This window comes from Nelumbo lutea, chromosome 8, assembly GCF_056320005.1.
Source record: "Nelumbo lutea isolate HS-2025 chromosome 8, American lotus-T2T, whole genome shotgun sequence".
In the NCBI taxonomy this organism is placed as follows: domain Eukaryota; kingdom Viridiplantae; phylum Streptophyta; class Magnoliopsida; order Proteales; family Nelumbonaceae; genus Nelumbo; species Nelumbo lutea.
The window spans coordinates 23,029,867-23,044,760 of NC_142691.1; the positions used below are offsets into that span (position 1 = coordinate 23,029,867).

At 38.3% G+C, this 14,894-nt stretch overlaps 2 protein-coding genes and 1 pseudogene across 2 annotated transcripts; 2 read left to right on the forward strand and 1 right to left on the reverse strand.

Moving 5' to 3' along the window:
• Positions 1-651: 651 nt before the first annotated feature.
• LOC148843334 (early nodulin-like protein 17) lies at positions 652-1,510 on the forward strand. The gene is made up of 2 exons (XM_088959912.1): positions 652-882; positions 986-1,510. Exons 1-2 carry the CDS (start codon positions 696-698, stop codon positions 1,324-1,326), a joined length of 528 nt encoding a protein of 175 aa, XP_088816038.1. The 5' UTR covers positions 652-695; the 3' UTR covers positions 1,327-1,510.
• A 1,126-nt stretch (positions 1,511-2,636) lies between these two features.
• LOC148843335 (uncharacterized) lies at positions 2,637-3,208 on the reverse strand. The gene has a single exon (XM_088959913.1). It carries the CDS (start codon positions 3,108-3,110, stop codon positions 2,808-2,810), a length of 303 nt encoding a protein of 100 aa, XP_088816039.1. The 5' UTR covers positions 3,111-3,208; the 3' UTR covers positions 2,637-2,807.
• An 8,984-nt stretch (positions 3,209-12,192) lies between these two features.
• LOC148843336 (pentatricopeptide repeat-containing protein At1g06140, mitochondrial pseudogene) lies at positions 12,193-14,028 on the forward strand (annotated as a pseudogene).
• The last annotated feature ends 866 nt before the right edge of the window (positions 14,029-14,894 follow it).

The window sequence follows — 14,894 nt, forward strand, 5'->3', positions numbered from 1 at the left end:
TCAAAGTTAAGACATTAAAAAAATGGCATTTCACTTTATTCATTAAAAAAAAATTAATCTTACAATAATTAAGGTTTTATTTAGATAAACTTTTGCTTTTTGAGCTTTGAGTTGTGAAAATAAAATTGAAAAAAACAGTGTTCAAGTTTTTTTTTTTTTTAAGAAGAAGAGCTAGACAAACCAGGGATAGCTATTCTACGGGCATCACAAAATAAAATAAAATAAAAAACTAGCCTACCCTACAAGAACCCTCATTATGATAATCAAGGTTGGCAAGCCAATTAGCTGATGCATTCCCATCCAAAACACAGGGTAGCTCTAAGAGTTGTTTTAAAAGTCTATCGATCTAAATTTTAGAACACAAATTCTGAAGCTTATTCAAATACTTGAATTTTTTTTTCAAAACTGAACACTTAAAATTAATAATTTAGTTATAAATTTTATAAAATTATTGGGACAAAAATGTGTGCCCCACTTAGATAAAATAATAAAATGTTAGATTAACATTGGCAAGTTGCCTAGCCTTATTTTGTATTAACGTAATTGTATTAAATTAATTTTCATTTCATAAAAATAATAAAATAAATTTTAATCAATTAATTAATTTTAGGTTACAGCTTTTCTGTCTTGTCTTGGGGCTTTATTAAACGACAGAAGGCTCTTTGACTCTGTTATCCAAAAGAGAAAGCGAAGTAATGAAAATGTCAAGTTCAGGAGGTCTCTCCTTCCTCCGCCTCCTCCTCTTCACATGCGCTGCTGCTTCCACCACCACCCTCGTCGGCGCCACCGACCATATCGTCGGAGCCAACCGAGGTTGGAACCCCGGAATCAACTACACCCTCTGGGCAAACAACCAAACCTTCTACGTCGGCGACCTCATCTGTAAGTCTTTTATTGTTTCATTACCTCAAAACCCCTTAAACCCTACCTTCTGATCTCACATTCTAATGCTTTTCTTTGATTCTCGGGGTTTCTACCTCCACAGCTTTTAGGTACCAGAAGAACCAGTACAATGCATTCGAAGTGAACGAGACGGATTACGACAACTGCACTCTTTATGGGGCCGTCGGGAACTGGAGCAGCGGCAAGGATTTCATCCTCCTTGATAAGGCGAAACGCTATTACTTCATATGCCCCAATGGTTGCTTTAATGGGATGAAGGTCTCCGTCCTCGTTCACCCTCTCCCGTCACCGCCTACTGCCGCTGCTTCGTCTGGGCACTCATCATCCAACAAAACCGCCGCCTCCGGTCAAGCTGTTTCCCGGCCGGGGTTCTTCATCATCATAGGGGCTTTGCTGGTTTCACTTTCCTCGATCTGGGTTTGAATCTACCATGAACTTATGGACTTATTATTGGTTAGTTTTGTGTAATGTGAGTCCCCACGCACTCTGCAAGTTATTTTCTTTGATCAATTTTTTCGAGGAATCTTTGTTTTACTTGGTGCTGAGTCTATGTAATGAAGCATTGAAGCTGTAAGGCTTTTATAAATTTTAAAACTTTTCTACCCAATACCCACTTGCTCCATTTCTGACGAGCAGAGCTTGTCAGTCCGCCATTACTATGTGCTCTTGACATCTTGTACATAGCTACATTCAGATGAAAGTATATCAAACTATCAAAATTATAGTTGGCATAGCTGACTAGCTGAGAGAGGGAGGACCCAAACCAAAAATGGTCAGAGACTCAGAGTCTGCAAAATCTAAAATCTTATCTTTTTTGGGTTTGAGCTTGGCCCAAAATCTAGAAAATGGTAGGTCGAGATGACTGAACGTTGACAGCTGACATGCTAAGGGCCCAATTGTGGATCATGATTCTCTGTACTTGTGGAAACCTTGAGCCCCCACCTCACCCCAGTCCCAGCAGAACAAAGCACGGCCTTGGCCCCCAGAGTTCCAGCAGTACGGAGCTTGTATATATGCATCCCTATAAAGGAGAGAAGAGAGTTTGATAATGGTAGACCGTTGAGCCATTCTTTGTAAGGCTGTGAGCATCAGCTGATTCAGCTCATCATGGTTCAGATGAGGATCATCTGATGAGCCAAGAAGCACAAATCTCAGGACACAATTACACGGTTCAGATGCAAAGATAATGGTCCTCAGAATAGGCTTGGCACTTTTTCCCTTGAAAGAAGGAACATAAACTGATAAAGCAATCTCTAATTCCAGTATCCAACTTTCAAAGTATTACACCTGTCTCTAATATGGAAGTCTAGAGTCTCGACTGTTTAGTGATCTATCGAGCAATCTCCCTCGTGCAAATCTGAACCAAATACAAATTTTGCACTCGGTTCAGTTTTGCCCCTATTTATTTATAACTATAATTTGATTTGCACTCCTCTCTATGACTATCTTTATATGTTGCATCCCAAATAATTTATAGCACCTTCCTCTGCCTCGATTCTATCTCTTGTAAAGAAGAGACCACATCTTGCATCCCACCCCATTCCAACATCCCCTCCATTATCTTTCGGAGTCTCTATCTTTCGTATAAATTGGGGTCACACCATTTTGCTTCCTAGTTTATTTCTCACAAATCGGTCTATTTGGACTCTCGCATTTATATAAAAGAAAGCATAAAAACTCGAACCCTTGATGAGTTGGGTTCAAGCTAACCATTTATTTGAACAACACAACACTTGTTAAAGGAGCAAAAGCTCAATTCGACTTAGTACTTCTCAGTTCTCACCATATACACACAGATGGTAAGTGTAAAAGATCGACTGAAATCACCACACAGATGGTAAGTGTAAACGGATCAAAAGTTTAATATAAGATTTATGTGAGTAATTGATGGAACGGAATTAAAGCTACTTGCGGGGACGGGTGGTCTCGGGGTCGCCTGCGCCAATGGTGACCTTGGCCACATCCACTGCTGTGGCCTCAGGCTTCTTTTTGGCATACAAAGTGAAGTAAGCGATGGTACCCACTATGAGGAATCCGCCGGCGGCCATGGTCATAGGCGAGAAGGGTAAAGCGCGACGTTGGTGAAGCACGCCTCCTGGCTGCTGCCCGGGCGCCCTCTTCGATGCCTCCACTCCGGCAGCCTCTACGTCCTCTGGCCTCATTTTGTGCGTATCCGCCATCTTCCTCCGATCTTCTTCACCTGCCATCCTCTCTCTCTCTCTCTCTTTCTCTACTCTACTCAACGGCAGAGGGAAAAGAAAGAAGAGAACGGTAGAGAGGAAAGAAGGGGAGGGTGGAGGGAAGGAGAGTGATTGATGGCCACCTTGGAGTCATGCATTTGTCCAAGTGGCATGCCATGCAACGTGGCAGTTGATAAGTTAGGGAAGCGACAAGTGTCCTACATGGGAATTTCAACCCATAATGCACAAGCACGATATGTGGGTCCCTTCAATTAGGACTCAGATACGCTGATCTTAGGCGTCTAATTGATTCGGAATTGTTTCTTCACCTGAGATTGAGGGGTCCGGTGGCATTGTTTTCCGACCCATCTACCCGCATCACATCACAGGCCATCCCATTACCATTAGGGGATTTTCAGGCATAAAAATTTGGCTGCATTAAGCCCAAATTGTACCTTGGACCTTGAGAGTTGAGACCAAAATAGAAGCTTTCAGCCCGGTTCACCACTGACTTGACCCACCCGGCCCAACTTGCAGATTTAAAGAAGTAAAGAACAGCATCTACAATACTCAACACCCTTACTACTACTGCCTACTGATGGTACTAACCACAACTGGACGGTTGATCTGGTCAATAGGTAACCCAATGCTCTCCAGGTTTCGTTTTTCTTTTTTTTTTTTTAATGAATTTTTTGGGCTAAACGATCTGTTAGTTAAACCCATAAAACCATGATCCAGTAAGCTTTTTGGTTCTAACAATACCGATTGAATGCTAAAGTGGGGCGAGGTTGGGCTTTCCCAATTTACTTTTGAACGCTGCTGCTGATACATTTTCTACAGAGGGAGCAACTGTAATGCTTTAATTAAGTTTTGTTTCCTTTTCTTCACAGAATCACAGCCACTAAGATGCAACGATGCATATTTTACAGAACCACGGTGGTGAAGACTGGAAAAGCAAAAAAGAACTGAAGTCTTACAGTGGCCATGATCCTCCCTCAGACCGTCGCCATGTCGTTCAACGGTTCAAGTATGTTCGACCTGCCTCTATCATTCCTCCTAGTTGAGCACAGAAGCTTTGCACTTCAAAACTAATAAGAGCACCATGAGAAGCGCCAGAATCCCACACGAAGAGCCACCAACTCTGTGTATCCAGTAAGGATCCAACCTCGCAAAGCTCTGGTCCAAGTAACAAGACAAGCTGATGGCAAAGATGAGGACCAGAACTAGAAGCAACACAGGCAGCCAAGCAGCAAGGTGAATGGACGACTCGCCTTCACTTTCACATTCAGAACACTCAACCGATGGCTTCCGATCGATGTACAAAGGTGACAGAACAGCAAGAAGGGACAAGCCTATGGCCACTAGCCTCTCCTTAGAATAAGCCCTGCCACCGACGTAGACAACTCTGTTGAAAGCCATAAGAGAGAGAGATAGAGATAGAGAAAGAGATAGAGAAAGAGAAACCTTCTTCAGGAACAGTCTAGGCACAGATATAGTTGGGATATCAAGGGACTAGCTAATGTTGTTTAATTACTAGGGGTTAAAAGGTGAGTTTGGAGAATCTTGCAGAAGTTGAGGATTATATTCCTAGCTAGTAAGATATGGATTGGACTTATTCATGAAGCTTGGGATATATTAGGAGGGATGAATGTGAAATGAGATAGTGGAAAAGAAGATTCTGGTCCATATACAATATACATGGTTGATGTGTTTTCAGATGGAATCCGATTCTCATCTAAGTGATACTTCTTTCATCACTTTGTTTTGGCAACACATGGGAATTTTGCTTCCTATGAAGGCAAGGGGAGCGAATGAAGTGATTGGTTAATATAGAGGATCCTTTATTTGATTATTGTTCAAATGGTTAAGATAGAATTCCTCTGTGTGATAAAAATAGTTGGGTATATATATAGAGAGAGAGAAAGAGGGTTTGGTGCACACAAGGCCCATTCGCATAACATGGAGAACTTGTCTTTCCATGGTTTGAACTTGGTTGGCCTACTACGTGAGCAAGAATTTCAGTTAATCAAGTTGGTCGGTTCGATTTTGTTTGGTATTTTCGAAAAACTGAATATGCCAGTTTAGTTTTGGTTAACCAATCAAACTGACGGGTATATATATATATATTATCTATATATTTTACATGTATTTTATTATTTATAATATAATATTTTTATGTATTTTAAATTTTTTATTATATATTTATATATTTTTTTGTAATATATTTTATAAAGTCAAAAAACCGATGAATCGAACCAACAGTGAACCAAACCGATCAACTGATTAATCGATTGGCTTTAGTTCAGTTTCAGCTACTGATTTTCCAAAAAACTAGTACTATCGGTTTAGTTTAAAATTTAGGCCACCCCTACTCAATAGGGATGCAACTTGGGCAGGTTCAAGTTGGGCTTTTTTCAAATTTTAAATAAAATGCCTATTCAGGCTAACCGGAGGTGGAACCATAATGACGTGGCATATACATATATATTATAGGTTATATATTTTACAATTTTTAATATACAACAAATGACTAGGTTCAGGTCTTTTAATTTACATTTTCTTTAAAATACTTGCGTAATAATGTAATATGTACAATAAATAGTCATTAATTAACATAAGTAAAGAGGTGGATTAGTGATAATTAACTAATATGTGAAAATAAGAGGATTGTATTCAAATCTTATTAATAACATTTTAAAATTTCACTTACGTGTCAGCCTAGGTGGTTTCATGAAACTGTGGCTGATTCATCGGCTTTTCGGTTAAAATGGCCAATTAGACAATTTTCACCAGGTTTTAAGCAAGTCTGGTTATTGAAATGTGACTGAACTAGTTAAGGCACCGGGTCATGGTTCAATTGGTTTGACTAGTCATTCCAGTCCAATTTTCTAAACACTAGGCTAACCCGAGTTACAACCCAATATGAAGGATATCTTACGACCAACTCCAAACAAGTGAAACGGCATGAAAACAGAATTCAATCCGAAGTTTATACTTGAACCAGCCAAAGACCTTACCACTAAGTTGGTTTGCACCTTTGAGAGCTTTCATTATTGATCTAATAAAAACCATCATTATTTAGTTACTTATTTAAAATTTTTAAGAAAATAGAATAAATATTATATCTATATTTATCTAAATGATGTGAAATTTTTCTTTACTAAAATACCCCTTCTCTAATTCTAACGGCTTTTTTTATGCCAAATGGCAACAAGGAAACTCAGGTACAATCAGAATTGATCACCTTTGATGATAATTAGGAAGGCACGTGTGACCAAGTATAAGAATTAGAATTTGAAAGAGCATGGCGAGCAACTTGATGAACGACCAAGCTACTGCTTCGAAGTGTAAACTGTACTGCGCAATGAATTTCCTTTTATTAAGTCTTATGTTTAAGGTATTAATTCTCATTTTTTATCATAAATCTTATATTTAATTTATTTTTTTCATCAATTAATTCTACTAGTTAGATCTGAATTCAATACTTTTAACAATATTCATTTTTTTTTTTTTTAATTGACCAAGGAATACAACCATTCTTCCTTCTAGGTGGTGCATAAAATTCGAACATCTGAGTGAAATAGATCAGCCCATTATGTCATAGTTAAACAACAAGTTTTTTAAATAAAAATAAAAGCAAGCATTGAAGAAAAAAACATTATAGAAAATTTTGGAGATATCTCTAATTTTTTCTATTAATCATGTTAAAAAACATAACACTTCTTTTTATTGATGATGGAAATGAGATACAAAATTTAAAACTGACCCAAAAATGAAATTGTTTTCTAGTTTGGTAACAAGTCAGTTTTTGGCCAAATGTGTTAACAATTGTCATAATTAAATAATAAAAATTAAAAAGAAGACAAAAATACAAATAACTTGTAAAAATCAAGAATTTTATAGAAATCATTTGGCCTCATCTCTAAAATTTTATATTAATCACATCAAAGAATAAAAGTGTGGTAAATAATAATTGAATAAAATACAAAATTTAAAAGTGACCCCCAAAATGAATTTTTTTTCCATTCGGTGGTGCATCAATAGTTCGACCTTTTGAGTCAAATGTGCCAACCATTGATGTCATATCTACATAATAAAATTAAAAAAAAAGATAAAAATATAAAAAATACAGAAATTTATTAGAAAACATTTGGACACATCTGATATCATATATTCATCATATTAAACAAAAATAAGTGTGATAAATAAAAAATATTTTTATAAACATAAAAATATAAAAAAGTTGTGAAAAATTTAAACACATATTATTATTGCTATTGTCATCATCATCTAAGCTTACCACATGCAAAGAACATGCATGTTTAAAATGTTATACAACTAAATAGTGACATAGATTATAAGTATAGAAACCAGTAAAAACTGATGCAACTAAGAATCAAACGACTCGGCCAGAAGTCGAAAGAGTGGCCGGAGCCTAACAAAAGAAGTCACTACGATGACTTGGCTCCCATACTTGAGACAATAGTGTATTCGAGGTAGTTTTAGAGTAAACTCTGAAGTTGCCAAAGTTATGGCTATACTTGCAGTCATTAAGATGGTGAATGGTAGGAGCTCGGATTTTGTCCTCACAAAATTGTTTCTTACAACAATTTTGTGAATGGGAAAATGTTTCAGCTGTGCACTAGAAACATTTTCCCATTAATGAAAACATACAAGTAGAGAAATGTTCCCAATGCACAACTGCAGTTATTGTGAGAATAGTATAAGAACCAATTTATTTTGTGAGGACCAAATCTGATCTCGAGGTAGAGGTAAGGTGAACGTGAGTCCCACAGACTATACCATAAAAAACCTATAGTTGTGCGGTTTGATCCTATGCCTCTCCTTTCGGATGCAATACTTGGCTCTTTTTTTTTTTTTTTAAAAAAAACTTTGGTTCCTAACTTTTAAACTTCTTTATGGCTTTGGAACATGTTATTGTGAAAAGTTCAAAGAATTGAGGAAGTTAATTCTTGTGAAAAGTTCCATGGGCTTGATAATATGCCTCTTATCTGGAACAATACTTAGATCCTACCTAGTTGGAGGACATGCATCTAACCACATGAATTTTGTGTTAATTTTAGGGTTTAATGTTAGGGATTAGGACTTCAGGATTTAGATGTGAAAATCGAGAGGGTAGGAGCAAGGTAAAGCCCCTTATAGCCTATAGGATGCCAAATAGGGATTGCAATGTCCACCTAGCAAGTACCTGCCCCTACCCACTTTAAGATTTCACAAGTAGTAGATGTATGGGTAGGGTATGGTATTAAGCTAAACCCAACACCTTCCAATTGGCATAATTCGGAAAACAAATCACATTGAGAGAAGCTTCAAAGAAAAGAACCAAAGCTAAAAAAATAGGAAGAAGATCAATTCTTCACTGAATAATTAAGAAAAAAACCAATATAACTACCTCTAGCTTAGGCTTGCTACTCTTTATATAGAGTTCTTTACACCCTTATGCCTCCTAAAAGAAAGTTTCCTAATCTAATTGAACACTCATTAAAATTCTACCAAGTCTCCACAAAAAACAAAGTCCTAATTTAACATAAGTTTGTAAATCCCGTTATGATCATAACTTAGTAAATGGGAATCAAGATAGCTAGATACAAAATTCCTACAATGAAACTATTTTGGTAAATACAAACTAAGATGGGTCATGAAATCAAACTTGACAAATGTTTACTCAGTTGGGTCAAATCACATAGTGCATCACCAACCTACATATTGTTATTGTAAGGCATATGAAATTAGACGTGGGTGGTTGCGTATTTTCTATATTTTTCAGTCAAATAATTGGAAATTTGATCTTTGTTCATGTTATTTTGTTTGCTCATAACATAAAATTAGACTTAGGTTTTAAATGTGGGGAGGGTAAAGTCAGGGAAGGTTTGGATTCTAAAAATCTAACCGTTTACAAGTTTTTGTGAGGGTATGGGTTAGAAGATTTGGAAAAATGAAGAATCTAAAACTTACAAATCCCTCTTCGAACCTGCTCCATTTGTCATTTGCCTAGTTACAATCTAGATGGTGGGGTCAGCGGCACATCAACAATAAAGAAATGATAAGTCCTTTTTTTTTTCTTTTGCTTTGTAAGTTGGAACATGATGTTACTAAATAATCAATCAAAAAAATTTTCAATCTCCTACCCTCACATTACTACACCTTCACATTGAGAACATCTCCTGTATTTATATGATGTTCCCAATGTACTAGTGTAGTGTCTTATACGTAGGTGTGGGTAGGGGCATATCAAATAGGTAGGTTCTACCCATAACTGAATGGAATTGACCTCAAATCGGCCTTGAACTGATTCTACCCAATCTGTCAAAGGGTAGGGTTTGGTTCCAAATTCTTGGAACTAACCCTCCACCATTGCCAGTTCTAGGGTCTAAGGATTTACCCTACTCAAACCAACCCGATGAACCGCCCTTGGTGGAACCTGCCTTGTAGCCGAGCTTGCCTTGAAATAAACCCCAAAATACTTTTTGGGATATAAAGATTTGAATCCAAGCACTCATAGTTACAAAGGCCATGATCTCATTTGACCATTAAGTTAATTAAGTTATTTGATCATTTGTTTTTATTTTAATATGTAAATGTATATAATAAGTAATGTAAAAGATAATATTTACAAAATTTATATTTATATTATAAATTTTGAACCATATAATAATTATCTAAATATTAAATTACTCAATTTAATTAATAAAGATAATATAAGTTTTAAACTATATATTATATTTATTGAAAATCAAGTTTAAAAAAAGCATACTTCTTTTCTTTTTTAAGGGGAAAAAAAGAAAGAACAAATTTCACAGGTAGACACTAGAATTGATCTCGAAACCATCAAGACCAAAATTGATCCTAGAACTGAGAGATCGCATAGGTTAAAACAGTGTTTCAATCAAATAAGGACAAAACATTGTTCACCTTCTTCCTCCTCCAAACCACCTAACACATCTCTCTCAAGACTAATAAATATTGATCATAGATTTCTACTTTTTTTGTTCACCCTTGTAGTTGTTGGCTTGATGCAAGCAAAAACGGCAAAGCCCATTCTTTTATTTTTGTATTCCGTTCTATACATCTCACTTTTCCACTTAACATACTTGCAAACCTCTTCCAATCCCGATTTCAAGGCTTTAATGGCATTCAAAACTGCTTCAGATACCTCTAACAGACTTAATAGCTAGAACCAAATTGCCAATTCATGTACTTGGTATGATGTTTCATGTGTTCTTCTAACTATTTCGGAAGAACTCATAGTAGCTCTTCTCCAAACTCAGAAGGAGGAGGAAAAAGGAAGTTAGAGACCTAAGATGGGGAGATTTGTTTCAGTGATCTGAAGTAAGAAATAGATGAATAATGTTTCTACCCTTTTTTGTATTTTTTTAAATTACCCTATTCTATAAATTATGTTAATTTTTTTTTTTTATTAATAACAAGACCCAAAAGATAAAAGTTGTCCTTATCAGCTATAATCCATTAATTCCAACCGAGGTTCTGCCACCAACCCATATTCACTTCTATGTGTAGGGATGGCAATTTTACCCACAAAATCGGGTCCCCGATCTGAGCCGCCCCGAACGGGGCGAATTTTCCCCAGTCACAAATGCATACGGGTCGGTCTCGGGAATTTTCTTTTGCCCCGGACCGGGGATGGGTCTGCTTATAAATCCCCTGATCCGTCCCGACCCCAATTGTAAATTACAAACATACCCTTTTATATATAATGTATTAAGGTATTGGGTTAAGACTTGCTTCTTGTTTCCCTTTAACGCTTTAACAATAATTATTCACTATTCGTCTTCCTTCAACCTTCGCACATACAGAGAGATATTGAGTCAGAGACTTTGCCTACCAACTGGAGAGAAGAGGAACCGCCGCCGCCATAGCACAGAGGAACCGCAGACTATCGGGCGTCGCACGGCCACAGTGATTCACTCTTCAGTCTTTGTCTCCGAGACTTCTCAGTCTAACAGTCTTCCCTCGATCTTCATAGTGAATCAGTGATTCACTCTTTGTTCTTCCCCTCTCCATTCGTCCGCCAACCACCGGGTGGCTCCACCACCGTAGCAACAGACTTCCCAGTCTTCCCTCGTTCTTCGATCTTCACTGTGTTTCTTGATACTTTCATTGTCCATTACCAGCCTTAAACCTTTATTACAGTTTGGGTTTTCCATTTTTTGCTTCCTCCATCTTTTCTTATCATGTTGATTGCCTCAGAGAAAACTAATGAGAGTAGACAGGAGAGAAACGAATGAAAAAACTTGTACATAGAGTTTTCATGGATCTCAGTATCCCGTGGGTCATATACTAATAGGTTACAAAGCCCGAGTTGTTCAGTTTGGATTTCCTACTAATTTTAATATGCTCTCTTCGTTGTGTTTCAATTGAACCAAAAGGTGTATATTAGCACAAGAGCAACCTGTTCATCTTTGTTTCAGTTAAGAACATTGAACTTCGTCACTGTTATAGGGACTGAAGCAAATTGATGCATTACGGTGATCCAAATTTCCAGGAGGAAAACAAAAAATTCTCAAGTTATTGATTTAAACTTGCTTACAAGCTATAAGTTTTTTTTTTCAGTGAAGTTCCAAAAATCACCCAAAAATAAACACGGTTATATTTTGTTACTTTCAAATTAATTTTACAGTGAAATGAACGGCCATTAGGCTATTACCCGTCCCCAAGTTCAATGGTTGTGGGGCAGGGACATGTCGGAGATTCCCCATCCCCGACAGGACTGGGGATGGAGTTGAATCTTTACCCCGATACCGGGGATAAGGCGGGGACAAGTTAGGGGATTTTAGCCACGGGGTGGGGATGGGGAGGGGGTGCCCCGCCCCATACCCGCCCCATTTCCGTGGATAGGAGATCGAGATCCGGAGAAATTGCTAATTCTAACACGAGGAGCCATTGCCAAATAACATAGTAAAAATAGCATTGGTGCATTGGGTGGGGGTAATTGTTATTTTGAAATGTTGTAGGTTTGCGGTGGAAATCAGAATCCAGTGGTGGGTCTGTCCGTACTTTTCCGAAAAATTAAACCGAAGCGGTCACTTTGTGCGAAAAAAATACTTACCCCTCCCTCCCAAGACCCCATATGGCCAGACGGCTATGGCCAAATCTTTTTGATAAACCACTCCAAAAGAACGAACACTGGATCAATGCTCCATTCATGTCGGCGAGTGTTTTGAGTAGACTTGACCCTCTGCCATGCTTGCCATATTTATTCCGTATCAACTACCACTCCTTCCCATATAACTGCCTTTTGAACTCATGTTCCTCACTAGCAGAGCTCAAGCAGATCCATGCCCGAGTTCTAATGGATGGGTTCTCACAACACCTTCACTTGGCCACAAAACTCATCACTCTGGCGGGGATATTGGCCCCGACCATGGACTACGCTCGTAAACTGTTCGACCGAGTTCCTCAACGAGACGCCTTCCTCTGGAACACTTTGATCAGGGGATATGCTGATATGGGTCCTTGCGAAGAAGTTCTTGTTCTTTACAGAAACATGCATTTGTCCGGGCTTTTACCCGATAACTACACTTTCCCATTTGTAGTCAGGTCCTGCGCCGTTCTCTCCGCTCTCAGAGAAGGGAAAGAGGTGCATTGTAATATAATTAAGAATGGATTTGATTCGGATGTTTTTGTTCAGAGCTCCTTAGTGTCGATGTACTCTCAAAGTGGGGAGAATAAGGATTCAGAATCGATTTTTGATGAAATGATTGTGAGAAACATAGTTTCTTGGACGGCTATGATCTCAGGTTATGTTCAAAATGGATTCTATAAAGAGGGATTGAATGTTTTCAGGAGGATGGTGGCTTCAGGAACTCAACCCAATGCGGTCACACTTGTCAGCATCCTTCCTGCCTGTGGTGGTTTGGAAGTTCTCAATTTGGGAAAACTGATTCATGGGTATGGAATTAAATTGGGTGTGGATTCTGATACCCCGTTAGTAAATTCTTTGATTTCCTTATATGGTAAATGTAGGAATGTTGATATAGCTCGATCTCTGTTTGATCAGATGGTGGCCCGGAACTTGGTCTCCTGGAATGCCATGATTGGTGCATATGAACAGAATGGTGCATCTAGGGATGCAATTAAGCTCTTCCGCAGGATGCGAAATGAGAAGGTGGAATTCGATTACATCACAATGGTTAGCTTAATTTCCGCTTGTGCTAGTATGGGGGCACTCAACACAGGAAAATGGGCTCATGAGCTTGTTACAAGCAAAGGACTCGAGACCAATGTTTCAATCACCAATGCACTTATAGACATGTATGCTAAATGCGGAAGCATAGAATCGGCTAGGGATGTTTTTGATAAGTTGCCTAAAAGAAGTGTGGTTTCTTGGACTGCTATGATTGGAGCTTATGCAGCTCATGGGTATGGAGAAGATGCACTCAAACTCTTCTCAAAGATGCAAGAGGAGGGAATACAACCGAATAGCTTCACCTTTACTGCTGTCTTGACAGCTTGTAGGCATTCAGGTCTTGTTGAAGAAGGGAGGAAGCATTTCGAGAGCATGACCAGAGACTACTTGATTGCACCTGGTTTAGAGCAATGTGCATGTATGGTAGACCTTCTTGGCCGAGCTGGTCAGTTAACTGAGGCTTACGAGTTCATCAAGGGAATCCCAGTCGAACCAGATGCTGGTGTCTGGGGTGCTTTGCTTGGTGCTTGCAGAATTCATGGGAATGTTGAGCTGGCTGAACTTGTGGCTGAACATCTTATCCAATTAGACCCTCAAACTGTTACATACTATGTGCTTCTATCAAATATCTATGCAGAAGTTGGTAGGTGGGAAGATGTAGCGAGGTTGAGAGAGCTGATGAAGGAGAGAGAGTTGAAAAAAATTCCGGGACGCAGCCTTGTAGAAATAAACCGGAGGTTCCATGCATTTCCTTCAGGCCCAAAACCACACCAGTAATGACAGATAATAGATTTGATTCTCCTATGTTTTTCACACCCATTCCAATGGAGCTCTTCCCAAGATCCCATTGTTCATATTTGTAATTGGTTGCAACAAAGGTTGCCAATACACCTTTGCGGATTATGATTGGGGAGTACACAGATAGCGAAAGAGCAAGTTAATCAAACAAAGAAGTGGGCTTGTATCATTTTTTATGTTACAGACATAATAGAAAAGCCAAGAAAAATGACTTGGTGAGATATAGGTTTAATTTGGAGATTCCAAATATTGTACTTATTTACATGTTTATAGAATGAAAAGCAAAATTCTTTGTTTATTTTTGTATGTTCTTGTTCTATATTTTTGTGCTAACTTGCCAAAAAAATACAAGCTCAAAACTCAAGTAGTAGATTTTGAGTTCTAAAGGAGTAACTGCAGTCCAAAACATGGGAAGACAGAAGTACTATTTTGCTCTCAGCATTGCTCAGGGAAGGGGTCAACTGTTTATGATGGCAATGGCCAATAGGATCAAATTGGATTATGTATCAGCAAATAAGAGAGTTCCGACTTCAACAGCAAAGATCTGCTCATGGTCTATGGTATGGACATGCTTCTCTCCCACAATGTGGATATGCATGTTTATGGGTAAGTCACAGATTCGTGAATTTGGGCCGATTTAGCATAAATAAAGAGGCCTATAAAATTCGTTAGCATGCAAATCGGGACCAACAAAACTCACACTGTCAACGACTCCCCTGAAGTGGTTGCAGCCTCTATTCATTTAATGCAAATGTTCTCAGTTGACTTTATCCTCCCCATAGTGTTATGTCAACCATTTTGGAGCCCCCACCACCCCTCCCACTTTGCCAAGAAGGGATCGTAAG

Bases quoted from the DNA above. Each gene is read 5' to 3' on its own strand.
- LOC148843334 (XM_088959912.1), top strand. From the start codon at position 696: ATGAAAATGTCAAGTTCAGGAGGTCTCTCCTTCCTCCGCCTCCTCCTC. The intron at 883-985 runs GTAAGTCTTTTA...CTACCTCCACAG, and splicing joins CTACGTCGGCGACCTCATCT to CTTTTAGGTACCAGAAGAAC.
- LOC148843335 (XM_088959913.1), bottom strand. From the start codon at position 3,110: ATGGCAGGTGAAGAAGATCGGAGGAAGATGGCGGATACGCACAAAATG.